This window comes from Kryptolebias marmoratus, linkage group LG3 (genome assembly GCF_001649575.2).
Source record: "Kryptolebias marmoratus isolate JLee-2015 linkage group LG3, ASM164957v2, whole genome shotgun sequence".
Lineage (NCBI taxonomy): Eukaryota > Metazoa > Chordata > Actinopteri > Cyprinodontiformes > Rivulidae > Kryptolebias > Kryptolebias marmoratus.
The window spans coordinates 30,155,443-30,168,934 of record NC_051432.1 but is presented as its reverse complement, the minus strand read 5'-3'; the positions used below and the strand labels follow the sequence as shown (position 1 = coordinate 30,168,934).

Below are 13,492 nucleotides of genomic sequence, written 5' to 3'. Positions count from 1 at the left end.
AGTTAGACCTGGATTGAAGGAGACTGAGCTATAGATGTCGTTATAAAACATCTTAATTAATCCACAAAACTTTAAAGCATCTATCAAAAAGACATGTTAAATTAGAAATCAAGGAACAAGATCAGACTGTCGTTATCAAGGTAGTCACAATAATGTAACATATCAAATATGATTGTGTTTGTTTCTCTCTTCAACATTTATCTTTAAGTCCTTTATTCAGGAGCTAAACTTTTAGAATCAGTGCAGAGTAGAGTCAATGCTGACCTTAGAACCTGAGTCCAATGTCACGTGACTCATCACTTCTGGAAACCGTGCGCTCTTATTTTGAAATGTTTGTACCGTGCAGGCGACCGGAAGTAGCGAAGAAGAAGCGGAGTTGTTGTGGAGTTCGACGCTGTTGACTCACCTGGCGGACAGGTGCGACTCGAATCCGGTAAGACGGTCCGTTCTGTGCAGAACTCAGCAGGGGTTCCGGCTTCGAACCCAAACTAACCGAACCAACCAAGTTAACATCTCTGAGCTAAATATGCTAACCGAACCCGCTGAGGTTCAGGTTCGAGGTGGTTCTGGATCCGGTTTCTCGGGTTGCTGTGACTGAAGCGGACAAGCGGGTTCTTTGAAGCAGGTCTGGACCGGGTTTCTGTCGAATCTCGACCCGTTTCAGCCGTGACCTACTTTCTGTCTGGGCCCGCTCCGGTTCCGGTCTGCTCAAACCGAACCGGTTCGCATCCGGAAAGCAGGTTTAGTTATTACTGGGTCTTGCGGTTCGGTTCGAAACATGAGAAAACGGGTCAGAACCGGTGGTATTTCTTAATTTGGTATTTTAACAAAATAAAAGCCTGTAGCTTGTCTACATCTTTTCAAAGTAAGACTTCCGGTAGCTGTCAGTGATGTCAGAACCAGAACTCTGAGATCTCTAATTAAACTTTGATCAGTTGATTTTTCCACACCTTTGGAAACGGTCCAGAACCAGAACTGAAACTGGAGTCTGGAGAACTGATCCAGATCGCTTTAAGATTACAGAGAAATCTGGATTATTGGAAGGAATAAAACAAGAGTTCTAGATCAGAAAACCTAAACTGTGGGCTCCACATTAATTTATTCTCCAGTTCTAAAGTAAAGAACCTCGGTGTTATTTAGGATCAGGATGTCTTTTAACCCCACATTAAAACTGTTACCAGGACTGCTTTCCTCCACCTGAACAACATCACTGAAATCAGAAACATCTCGTCTGAAAATGATGCAGAAAAACTGCTCCGTGCATTTATCACCTCCAGGCTGGACTGTTGGAACTCTTTATTATCTTGGAGTCCAAAAACTCTTTAAAAGTCTTCAGTTGATCCAAACTGCTGCTGCCAGAGTTCTGATCAGAGATCAGATTTCTACAGTTTCAGCTTCCTGTCAGATTCAGAGGAGAATTTAAGATCTTCCTCCTAACATCCAAAGCTCTCAACAACCAAGCTCCAACTGATATTAAAGATCTTATTGCTCCATATTTCCCTAACAGAGCTCTCTGCTCTCAGACTGCAGGTTTCCTTGTGGTTCCTAGAGGTTCTAACAGGAGAACAGGAGGCGGAGCTTCCAGTTCTCAGGCTCCTCCCTGAGGCTGACACCCTGTCTGCTTTAAGACTGTCCACATGTCCTCTCTCTGCTGCTGGAGGACAAACTGTCTACATGTCCTCTCTCTGCTGCTGGAGGACAAACTGTCCACATGTCCTCTCTCTGCTGCTGGCTTTAGTCTCCATGTTTGTATTTGTAAATATATTTATCTTTAATGTCTGTTTTGTTTTGTTTTTTATCACCATAGAAACTCCACCTGGACCAGTCATTCCGTGTGTGTCTGTGTCTCTTTCCTGTCCTCTTGAACTCCAGCTGGTCGAGGCAGATGGTCGTCCATCCTGAGCCAGGTTCTGGTTCTGGTTCTGCTGGAGGTTTCTTCCTGTTAAAAGGGATTCGTTCCTTTCCACTGTCACCAGTTGAATTCATCCATCCACCCATCTGTGTGTCAGGTGACCATTGCTGGGAGTAAAGACAGCAGTTTCCTTGCTGACTGCTATGAGCTGTTTCAGGATTAGTGTTCTAGTTCTCTGAATCCAACAGAAGCACAGATAGAGACCAGGTAACATCACCCTGCACCTTCTAACTGGCTGTTCTTATTAATAATGACTGTATTGATCAGTGCTGACAGGAAGTGAGCCGTGTTTAGCCTCTCAGGATGAGGAGTGATCAATGCTGAAACCAGCTTCCTGAGTCTCAGGCAGCTGGTGTCTGTCTCCAGCAGTCCCTGAGTGAGAGGTGGGGACACCTGGACATGTCTCGAGTCCATGACATGGACACATAGAGACAAACAACCATTAATGATCTCACTCACACTTAGGGACAAGTCAGAATTACCAAAGAACCGCACCTGCATGTTTCTGTGGGAGGAAACTGGAGTACACCCAGGCGTGCACAGGGAGCACCTGGAGGAGAACCTGGAGGAGAACCCGGAGGAGAACCCGGAGGAGAACCTGGAGGAGAACCCGGAGGAGAACCCGGAGGAGAACCTGGAGGAGAACCTGGAGGAGAACCCGGAGGAGAACACGGAGGAGAACCTGGAGGAGAACCCGGAGGAGAACCCGGAGGAGAACCTGGAGGAGAACCCGGAGGAGAACTCGGAGGAGAACCTGGAGGAGAACCTGGAGGAGAACCTGGAGGAGAACCTGGAGGAGAACCCGGAGGAGAACTCGGAGGAGAACCTGGAGGAGAACCCGGAGGAGAACCTGGAGGAGAACCCGGAGGAGAACCTGAAGGAGAACCCGGAGGAGAACCTAGAGGAGAACCCGGAGGAGAACCTGGAGGAGAACCTGGAGGAGAACCTGGAGGAGAACCCGGAGGAGAACTCGGAGGAGAACACGGAGAACCTGGAGGAGAACATGGAGGAGAACCCGGAGGAGAACCTGGAGAACCCGGAGGAGAACCTGGAGGAGAACCTGGAGGAGAAGACGGAGGAGAACCCGGAGGAGAACCTGGAGGAGAACCTGGAGGAGAAGACTGAGGAGAACCCGGAGGAGAACCCGGAGAACTCGGAGAACCTGGAGAAGAACCCAGAGGAGAACCCGGAGAAGAACCTGGAGGAGAACCCGGAGGAGAAGACTGAGGAGAACCCGGAGGAGAACCCAGAGGAGAACCCGGAGGAGAACCCGGAGGAGAAGACTGAGGAGAACCCAGAGTAGAACCCGGAGGAGAAGACTGAGGAGAACCCAGAGTAGAACCTGGAGGAGAACACGGAGGAGAAGACTGAGGAGAACCTGGAGGAGAAGACTGAGGAGAACCTGGAGGAGAAGACTGAGGAGAACCTGGAGAAGACTGAGGAGCACCTGGAGGAGAACCCGGAGGAGAACCTGGAGGAGAACCTGGAGGAGAAGACTGAGGAGAACCTGGAGGAGAACCCGGAGGAGAACCTGGAGGAGAACACGGAAGAGAACCCGGAGGAGAAGACTGAGGAGAACCTGGAGGAGAAGACTGAGGAGAACCCAGAGGAGAACCTGGAGGAGAAGACTGAGGAGAACCTGGAGGAGAATCCGGAGGAGAACTCGGAGGAGAACCTGGAGGAGAAGACTGAGAAGAACCTGGAGGAGAACCCGGAGGAGAACCTGGAGGAGAAGACTGAGGAGAACCTGGAGGAGAAGACTGAGGAGAACCTGGAGGAGAACCTGGAGGAGAACCCGGAGGAGAAGACTGAGGAGAACACGGAGGAGAACCTGCGACCTTCTCGCTGCCCCTCCTTCAGGACTCGGACCTCTTCAGACAGGAAGCTGCAGCACGTTCTTAAAAAGATCCCAAACACGTAGACACCATCATAGTTCTGGTGCTGCAACATTTCTAACAAACATCGGATTATCACTCATCCTCAGTGTTTCACTTTTAGCTGTTCATTAAATGTCGGTTTTAATTGTCAAATTTAACCACAAACCGATTTATTCAGGAATATATTTTCATCCAATCATCCAGTAGGCTCGACTTTCAGTTTGACCAGAATTATTTTGATTTACTCTGAATTTCCAGCACAAAAAATAACTTTAGAAGTTTAGAAACTTGAATCCATGTTGAGCGATTGGCTGCGTGAGCTTTAAAAAGACTGGATCGTTCCACGACTCCATCAGAACCAGGTTTCAGGTCCCTGCAGGTTTTGATGTTTTGGTTGTTAAGCTGAGCATTTTTGTTGAATGACAATCTGTTGTCTGTACAGGTAAAACACAGGCCCCGCCCCCTCGCTGACATCACCTGGAGTCATGGCTCTGATCTCTCTGGAAGACCTGGAAGGATTGGACGAGCAGCTGGACGATGAGATCAGCGACAACCCCGAGCCAATGGATGAAGAGGATGGAGAGCGCCTGCTGAGTCATTGGCAGGCTATCGCCAGCACACACCAGGTGTCAGTTTCTGCAGGTGAGGGGGCGGAGCCAGGCGTTTATGTTCCTCAGTCTATTCTTAGGTGACTCACGAATGTTTGCTGTTCCAGAAATGACCGGACCCATCCGAGAAATGACTCGCAACAGCCAGCAGAGAGAGCCCCTCCCCTTTGTCCTCATGTCCCGCCACGAGAAGGTAAAAGACCCAGAGACCAGAACCTGGACTTACACCTGTGTTGTACCTCTGGGACGGAAGTTAAGTTCTTGTCTCTGATCTCTGTTCTGGTCCAGATGGGGGAAGTTCTGTATGAGGAGCGGCTCTACCCGGCAGGGAACTGGGTCCGTGTGAGCCAGAGAGAGAACCTGTACGAGCAGAGCATCTCCATGGCCTTCATGAAGCTCATGCGCTTCATCTGCAAGGAGAACTCTGCAGGTGAGGCTCCACCTACTGCAGAACACCTGTTAGACACGCCCACGTTTACATCTGTAATGGGGTCACATGACATCACTGAGTGGTTATTGACAGGCAGATACCTGGGCATGACGGTACCTGTGGTCAGCAACATCCAGGTGATCGATGACAGCAGGACGTTTGATAAGGACGTGGAGACGGCGTTCTTCCTGCCCGCAGAGTTCCAGAGCAGCCCGCCACGCTCCTCCGACCCTGACATCAGTGTCGTCCACAGAGAGCCAATCAGAGTTGTCGCCAGGTGAGGTCACAGTCCTGTTCTCTGACCTAGTCTGAGTTTCTAACTCGCTGCCCTCTGATTGGCTGCAGGACGTTCTTCGGGACGACCACAGAGGAGACGGTGAGCCGGCAGATTGGCCTGCTCTGGGAGCTCCTGGACCTCGGAGACCACTTCCACCGCGACCATTACATGGTTGCCGTTTACGACAACCCCGGAGCTCCACGGCGCCGCAATGAGCTCTGGTTCATTCGAAGAGACCTGTAGGCTCCTGTTAGTCGGACCAATCAGAGCATGCTCCCCATCCTCTCGCCGTACAGGAACTCACATGTGATTGGCTGCTACCAGGATTACCTAGGTGACATCACTTTTTCTTGTGTAGTAGTGTTGTGTTTGTCGTAGTACTATGCATGTTCAGGGGTGACAGGAGACTCCGCCCCCTCACTGATCATAACATTTAGAACTGGGATTTTCAGGTTTCAGATGCTCTTTTCTACATCAATTATTTTTATGTCAAACTGTTGTTCCTTCAAAATAAAATGATTTTACCTGAAACATTCGAAGCTTCCTGCTCACACACTGTAAGCAGAGATGGTTTCAGCATCAATAAACTCAAAGGTTATTTTTAATAATAGGTCACTTGCTTGTCACAGCAACTCAACTTTAAAATTCAATACAATAAAACAAATGAAATTAAAGTTGCTACCTAATAAAAAGGAATCAAATGATTCAATTATAATGCAATAAAATGAGACGTGGGAAATTAAAAACCACTTTCAGGATCTCAGCAACTTGTTTTTTTTCTACAGTACAAATACGAAAACAAAACTTAACCATTGATCAGGGTGAAGCTGCTGCAGTTCTCCTCCTGACCTGTTGGTGGCACTAATTAGGGGAAATAAAAACGCACCCAAAGCAGGAAGTGCAGCTAGAAGAGCGGAACATAACGATGCTTTAACGTTTGTTGTCTGCAGAGACAAACCTGCTGCTGACTTTAGTCGCCGGTGAATCTGGAGTCGAGCTTTTCCTCAGACCCGTTTAAAGTTGATTAGTTTATTTTGACATCTTCACGTAGTTTTCACAGAAACGGGCCAACTCCTGCTGAGCTGAAAGAAACCACAAAAACACTACAGATGTCAAACTCAAAACTTTATTTACAAAAACAGCTCAGACGGTTTACAGATAAAAGGAAACTTTAAAAAAAAGAACAGGAAGTCAGGGGCCGCGGCTGTGATGTCATCCAGGTTAGATCAGGTCAGCCACTGCGGAGAGACACAGAAACGTGAGCATTTAACAGCCAATCACTGCTAACGAGATCCTCTCTGATTGGCCAGCTCATACCGTTCATGGGCATCTCATCGATCTGGGTGGAGTAGTACTGCTCGATGTCTCGCAGGATCCTGATGTCATCGTTCTTCACAAAGTTGATGGCCACGCCCTTCCTGCCATACCGACCCGAACGACCGATTCTGGACCGGGTCAGAGGTTCTGATTAGTTCTACATTACAAACACTGATCCCAGATCAGATCTGCTCCTGCTGGCTCGGATGGTTCCACCAGCAGGTGAGAGTCGGGGGTGAGAGACAGGTGAGAGTCAGGGGCGTCTCAGGTGAGAGACAGGGGTGAGAGACAGGTGAGAGTCAGGGGTGTCTCAGGTGAGAGTCAGGGGTGAGAGACAGGTGAGAGTCAGGGGCGTCTCAGGTGAGCGTGGGGGCGTCTCATTGGTGTCTCAGGTGAGCGTACCTGTGGATGTAGAGCTCTCGGTTGTTCGGCAGGTCGTAGTTGATGATGAGGGAAACCTGTGGGACGTCCAAACCTCGAGCCCAAACGTCCGTAGAAATCAGGACGCGACTGAAAGACAAACAGGAACTTTAGGACGAGGACAACAGTCAGAACTCTGTCTCTTCCTGTCAGTGTCTCCCTGTACCTGTCCCATTTTATTACCTTTCCACTCATCAAGGCAGGTACTGAGTAAAGTTTGACCTCACAGGACACTGTCCCTTTGAGACACCAGGACGTCCTCTCAGCAGAAACGATGGAGACTATAATTCTGCTCAGCTAACAGGAGAGACTAAATCCAGCAGTTTGATCAAACTTCAAACCTCCAGAGAGTCCAGAGAGTTTGGATCTGAGCTCGAGCTTCCTGACGCCTCGCCGCTTCTGTCCTGCTCTGTTTCAGGAGTCAACACCAAAACTAAGCTCCTCAGGTTTGAAGCTATTAGCTCCTCTGACAGAATCAGATCCACACACACGATGCATGTCTTCCATCATAAATCTAGTCCTGGTTACAGCAGAATGAGGCAGCGAGCTCACAGGCGCCCCCGCAGGCAGAGGCAGGTTACTGCACGCCCCACTCCAGTTTTACATCACATCTACCAGGTTACAAGGCAACAAAGAGGAAGAAATCCTACAGAAATTGCATTTATAACAAGTATTAATATTTGCTTTATGTTCCTGTTGTGTGTTTTGTCTCTGATTAGTATTAATATTGTACTGGATATTAGCAAATACTCAAATCTAACTACTTGGTGTGAAAAAAATGTGGAATTGGTCCATTCTTAGCGTGTCTCTTTTTGTCTTTTCTGGTCTGTTTGTCCCTTTTTTTGTGTTTTTCTCTGTCCCCGTGTCCATCAGGGACAGATATCGCCATGAGATACCTGGCTCCAGATCTGAACTCCTTCATGATGGACTCTCGTTCTTTCTGCGGCATGTCTCCGTGCATCGAGGACACCGTAAAGTTGGCTTCTCTCATCTTCTCAGTCAGCCAGTCCACCTGAAACAACAAACACACTCAAACTACATTTCCCACAAGGCTGTGCTGCTTCAACTACACTCACAGCCCTGTCCCATGTCCACCAGTTCCTTTCTGGTCCAGGTCAGTGGGTGGGGTTATGGTGCGTGTCATGTTTAAATGCAGAGTTCTGCCGGGCCGGTCTGACCCGACAGAATGAAGAGTAACGCAGCAGGAAGAACCTATCATGAATGTGTGTGTCTGACCTTCCTCTTGGTGTTGCAGAAGATGACAGCCTGTGTGATGGTCAGAGTGTCGTAAAGATCACACAGAGTGTCAAACTTCCACTCCTCCCTCTCAACAGCAACGAAGAACTGTTTGATGCCCTCCAGAGTCAGCTCATCACTGCAAGACAGGAGGACACGATGAGACGGAGACAGAAAACTAAAACAGGAGCATCTTTGGACTGTCTTTCAACTCCACATTTCTTCTCTGTAGTGTTTTTACTTCCTGATGAACATTTCTCTCAGTCTGAGGTCGTCCCATCCCGGCAGGAACTCGTCGTGTTTGTGAACTCACCGTTTGACTAGGATGCGGATCGGGTCGGTCATAAACTTGTTGGTCATCTCCAGAATCTCGTGTGGCAGCGTGGCACTGATCAAAACCACCTGGGTGGCCGGAGGCAGGTACCGGTACACGTCATAAATTTGCTCCTTGAAACCTGAGTGGGACAAAGTGATGAGTCACATGACTTTTAGCAGAACCTTGGTATGTTGAATCACTCGGAGCAAATGTTCTCATGGATCAGTCGAGGTTCCAACACAGAAAGTCACCTGACACCAGGTGAGTCACCTACAGCCAATCAGTCTCACCTTTGTTGAGCATCTCGTCAGCTTCGTCCAAGACCAACATCTTGATGGCTCTCGTCCTGAGACTCCTGCGGCGAATCATGTCTGCAGAAAACAACAGGTCACATGGGTCACTGCAGCGAATCAGCTGGGTGAGAGGGGGTGGAGTCACAGCACTTTCAGTTTGACCTCAGCAGTCCACCTGCTCGGGTTCTGAGCCGACCCACCTGGCAGAGCCCACCTGGATACACCGCACCTGGGCAGTTCAGGTCATGTGACTCCACGTGCATGAAAAACTAAAATCTGAAGATTTCTTGTCAGGAGAGTTTACAGAGTTTCTGCAGAAATCAGCCAATCAAATTTATTATTTCTGAATTCCAATAAACACCAGGTTTTAACATGTTGATGCTATTAACAGGGAATGCATGAACTGGGACACATTTTCCTTTTGTTTTAGAGAAGATAAAATCCTGTCCTAGTTCCATTTCTAAGTGAAACGCTGCCAGACAAACAATAATTATCATGTTTGTACGATAACTTTACCCTCTGTTCCTTCAACACTTCAACAAAAAGAAAGGAGCAGCAGGTAAAGACAATCCAGTCAGGGTTTAGGTGGGTTGGTCGAGGTTAATTCCTGATATATAAACAGTCCTGATGGTTTAACAGCAGCCTGTAGAAGACAGCTTCAGCTGCTGCTACGAAGCTTCAGCTGCTGCTACGGAGCTTCAGCTGCTGCTACGAAGCTTCAGCTGCTGCTACGAAGCTTCAGCTGCTGCTACGGAGCTTCAGCTGCTGCTACGAAGCTTCAGCTGCTGCTACGAAGCTTCAGCTGCTGCTACGAGCTTCAGCTGCTGCTACGAAGCTTCAGCTGCTGCTACGAAGCTTCAGCTGCTGCTAGCTGCTACGAGCTTCAGCTTCCCCGTCTGGACGTGGAGCAGAACTCTGCAGAACTCTGCTCCTGACATGGAGCTCTGAGAATAAATGGAGCTCTGAGAATAAATGGAGCTCTGAGAATAAATGGAGCTCTAAGAATAAATAAATGGAGGAGGTGTGTTTGCTGCAGATGGAGAGTGTTTCGGATCCGATCTGGAAGTGAACTCACCGAACACGCGCCCAGGTGTGCCGGCCACCACGTGTTGACCGTAGTCCAGCTTTCGGATGTCCTCGCCCACGTTGGTGCCTCCAATACAGGCGTGACACTGGACGTTCATGTAGTCTCCCAGGGCCAGCAGGACCTGCACAGAAGAGAGCCCACCAATCAGAAACAGTGTAGCTGAAACACCATTGGCTGAGTGGCGCTGGGGGGCGGAGCTACCTTCTGAATCTGTCCAGCCAGCTCTCTGGTTGGAGCGAGGATCAGAGCTTGTGTCTCCCTCACCTGCAGACAGTAAAAGTCAGACGAGAAGATTCCTGGAAACTTTGTTTCTTTAATTCGTCAGTAAGTGTCTGAAGAACATCAGCCTGTTGCCATGACAACAGCAGCTTCCTGTTCCTGAGAACATATGGATCTCCTGGGCCCAAACCAGTTTCTAAGCACATCATTGTGGTGTGCCTGAAGCAACATACTGAGAACCAGCTGAAGAACACTGACCTGGATGTCGAGACACTGCAGCACCGAGATACAGAAGGTTGCCGTCTTTCCTGTTCCAGACTGAGACCTGCACGGGTCAAAGGTCTGTTAGCCACAACTATAGGTCAGGGGTCAGAGGTCAGGGGTCAGCTGTGGTGCTGCTTACTGAGCGATGACGTCTCGGCCTTTGATGATCTGTTTGATGGCTCTCTGCTGAATGGCCGACGGCTTCTCGAACCCTGAAACACAGAAAACAGAACCCGGGTCAGAACCAAAGACAAACCCAACCCAGTTCAGAACCACTTCAGGCTCTCAAAGGTCCAAGCCCCTCAGTATACCAGAACTCAGGTCAATAAAGAAACTTCAGAATCATTAAATAATAGAAATTTTCTCTTGGTTGAAACACCTGATGTCAGGATGCGGCAGTACTGCGTGCGTGTACTTGTACTCATAAAAGTGTTCTGATACCACAGTACTGATACCTCCTTACAGCAGGGTGTCCTCTGAACCCTGAGTTATCGCTTTAACATATGGACCCGTGCTGCAAAAGGAGTCAGAATAAGGAAGTTCTGAGTATCGAATTCTGCGTCTCAAAAGCTTCAAAATGATAGTTCTTAGAAATTTGGCAACTTGTCATCTGGCCTGGCAACAAGCTGGTTTTATTTAGGAGTTTGGATTTGAAAACTTGATTTTTTTGTTCTGGAGTCGTGTCCTCCAGAACACCAGCCAGATATTTAAAAAGAAAGCATTACAATGCCACCACACATTAAATGAAGGGATTTCCTGGAACTACGACAGCCGACAGAGAAAAATGGTCAAGGATTAAAATTAAAAAGATGATATCTGAAGACATATCTGTTTGAAAACTTTGACTTCTGCTGTAAATGAGATTTTTATAAAAATGAGTAAATAAAGACACTGTCTTGTGATCCTGGTAAATAAAATAATATATAATCTTCCTGATCTATCCTTTAATCTTTTTTTTTTTTTTGCTCTGCTCCTGTGCAGCGAGCAGCTTTTATCATATTCACTTTAAACCTGTTAGTAATCACCTCCCGGGAAGGTAAAAGTTAAAAACTTGTTTAATGTTCCACCGTTCTAATGCAAAAACAAATGTTTGGATTTAAAGTCCTGCTGAGAAAAATGTTAAATTTTAGAAGATACAGAATTTCAAATCAAGAAAACCACACCTCAGCAGATAAATCAAAGCATTAACATGAAGGATGACATTCCTGTCAAATTCATCACTGCACTACGACAGAACGTAGGGAGCGTGTCCCCACTCCACGCCGCGAGGACAGCCTCAGAGACACACCTGTGTCCCCGTGTTGTCCCCTCTGGGCTCATTACCTGTGATGTCTCCTTCCAGCAGTTCTCCATCTGACTGTCTTCACAGGGTTTGCTGGAACAAAGATGGCCGTATTTCCTAACGGCCATTTCCACATAAACACGCCCACAACAAAGTTCTGACCAATCACACGATAGTTCCCGCTCAGCCCCGGTGGACCACAGAACGTCTCAGAGCTCCTGGGAGAACAAAATGAGGTGATTTCCTCACAGAACCACGTCAGTGAGAGCAGATTTCTTCTTCAGTATAAATCCAGCTTAGCTGTGAGAACAGGCTGAGCTGGTTTGGTGTTTGTTTGTGATTTAGTTTCCTCTCTGGCCCGTTGTCATTAAATGGTACCCGGATGTAATAAGGTGATTGGTCAGACACTGTCCTGCTGTTAGACACCATCTTAGTTCTGGACTGATTAAAAAGCTCTCCTGTTGGATCAGCAGAACCTGTTTACACAAAGCTGATTTTCAGTGAAACTGGATTATTTCTACGGCAGTTCGGTTGTTCCTTGTGCACAGACCTTATTTTATCAACAATATCCCAACAACATGATGGATATTTATTCTTAAATACATAAATATACATGGTTTATTGTAAGCGCCAATGCTGACTTTTAAAAATAAACTGACTAAAATTCAACTGTTACTGTTTTTATTAATTGTAAGTCATTTAGATTAATGAAAATGAAACCAGGTGTGTTGGAGCAGAGAAACAAGTAAAACATGCAGGATGGTGGCCCTGAGGACCAGGACTGGAGACCACTGTTTTAAAACAAATCCTTTCTGTGCTGGTGAATTGATTTACTTCATTGTTCAAATGTTAATTTATTAAAAATCTAAATCAAATGCCATTTATTCTTTCTACTCCGTCGATCACATGAACAATAGTTGAAAAGTACAATTAAATATTTAATTCCGCTACAATCATCCAGAACTGCCGCCAAGATCCAGGGACCCAGGAGGACTCTGTCCGCACGGGGCCGTCCGGGGTTCCGACCCGAACCCGGGGTCCCCTCGGAACAAACTTCGTCCAGATTTCTGCCAATTTACGGTGAAACGTTTTCATGTAAGACATGACGGAACCGCATCTGGTCGGTAACAATCTTCGTCTCTTCCCGGAGACTTCAGCTCAAACAGACCGAGAACCGGGTCCGGTTCGATCCAAACCGAACTGAATCAAGGGTGAGGTTCCATCTGAAAAGCACCAAGGAATTACCTACACAGATCTAAAGAAATCCCTGTCCTTAACAGCGATCAGCGTTAGCCTCCTTAGCGCTGCCCCTGGAGGCCGCGCTCATCCCCGGCCTACCGTAGGCGTAGATCCCGCGAAGTAGGTCTTCTCGCAGTCCCATCGTGTCGAAGGTGGGAGTGACGTCCACCTCCTCGCTGGTCTCAAACTCTACCTTGGTCATGTCCTCCTCCTTCATGATTCTCTTCCTGCCCTGTGCCCCGGCTGTAGCCATCGTTGTGGAGGCTTATCTTTCGACTGAATATCGGTAAATCCGGTAACAACGAGCCGCTGCACTGCTAACTGCTAACACGTGTCGCCCTGGTGACGTGTACAAAAGGCGACAAGCTGCTTTCCGGAAGTGAGACTTTTTTTTTTGTTACAATTCAGATTTAATAAAAAAAATATGTATACAACTAAACAAAAACACAACTTTCAAACATTAAATATAATATTAGTAATAACATTCTCTCAAAATAAGTTGGTAATGTTTTCATACAGAAACTCAAGAACAGGTTACCATGATGACAGACCCAGGATTGAACTGAAGCACTGAGTATTCTTGAAAGTGGGTTTAGTGAAAACTCACTAGTTAACCCTGGGTTAAGGAAAACTCCGAGTTAGTTAACAATGAGTTTATGGAAACTGAGTTTTCTGTTCCAGAAAGAGAGCTAAGTGTCACCATAGTAAAAGACTG

At 47.4% G+C, this 13,492-nt stretch overlaps 2 protein-coding genes across 5 annotated transcripts; one reads left to right on the top strand and one right to left on the bottom strand.

Moving 5' to 3' along the window:
• The first annotated feature begins 325 nt into the window (after positions 1–325).
• soul4 (heme-binding protein soul4) lies at positions 326–5,691 on the top strand. Of its 4 annotated transcripts, none has more exons than XM_017441329.3 (6): positions 326–433; positions 4,232–4,431; positions 4,505–4,590; positions 4,686–4,827; positions 4,921–5,104; positions 5,173–5,691. In XM_017441329.3, the coding sequence occupies exons 2-6, from the start codon at positions 4,275–4,277 to the stop codon at positions 5,345–5,347; spliced, it is 744 nt and encodes a 247-aa protein (XP_017296818.1). In that variant the 5' UTR covers positions 326–433; positions 4,232–4,274; the 3' UTR covers positions 5,348–5,691. The 4 variants fall into 4 exon arrangements, with proteins under 4 accessions (XP_017296818.1, XP_024858642.1, XP_017296817.1 ...); XM_025002874.2 differs by lacking the exon at positions 326–433 and adding an exon at positions 466–625; XM_017441328.3 differs by lacking the exon at positions 326–433 and adding an exon at positions 1,876–2,119.
• Positions 5,692–6,214: 523 nt separating this feature from the next.
• Positions 6,215–13,133, bottom strand: eif4a3 (eukaryotic translation initiation factor 4A3). Its single transcript, XM_017441327.3, has 12 exons — positions 12,877–13,133; positions 10,396–10,468; positions 10,251–10,317; positions 9,975–10,037; positions 9,762–9,894; positions 8,684–8,764; positions 8,391–8,532; positions 8,078–8,216; positions 7,738–7,853; positions 6,824–6,931; positions 6,422–6,549; positions 6,215–6,342 (listed from the first exon to the last, which is right to left on the bottom strand). The coding sequence occupies exons 1-12, from the start codon at positions 13,028–13,030 to the stop codon at positions 6,326–6,328; spliced, it is 1,221 nt and encodes a 406-aa protein (XP_017296816.1). The 5' UTR covers positions 13,031–13,133; the 3' UTR covers positions 6,215–6,325.
• Between the last annotated feature and the right edge of the window lie 359 nt (positions 13,134–13,492).

Coding starts and splice junctions, on each gene's coding strand:
- soul4 (XM_017441329.3), top strand. CDS start 4,275: ATGGCTCTGATCTCTCTGGAAGACCTGGAAGGATTGGACGAGCAGCTG. Junction 4,432..4,504: donor CCAGGTGTCAGTTTCTGCAG/GTGAGGGGGCGG, acceptor TTGCTGTTCCAG/AAATGACCGGACCCATCCGA. Junction 4,591..4,685: donor TCATGTCCCGCCACGAGAAG/GTAAAAGACCCA, acceptor GTTCTGGTCCAG/ATGGGGGAAGTTCTGTATGA.
- eif4a3 (XM_017441327.3), bottom strand. CDS start 13,030: ATGGCTACAGCCGGGGCACAGGGCAGGAAGAGAATCATGAAGGAGGAG. Junction 8,765..9,761: donor CACACCTGGGCGCGTGTTCG/GTGAGTTCACTT, acceptor TGTTTTCTGCAG/ACATGATTCGCCGCAGGAGT. Junction 8,533..8,683: donor TGACGAGATGCTCAACAAAG/GTGAGACTGATT, acceptor TGTCCCACTCAG/GTTTCAAGGAGCAAATTTAT.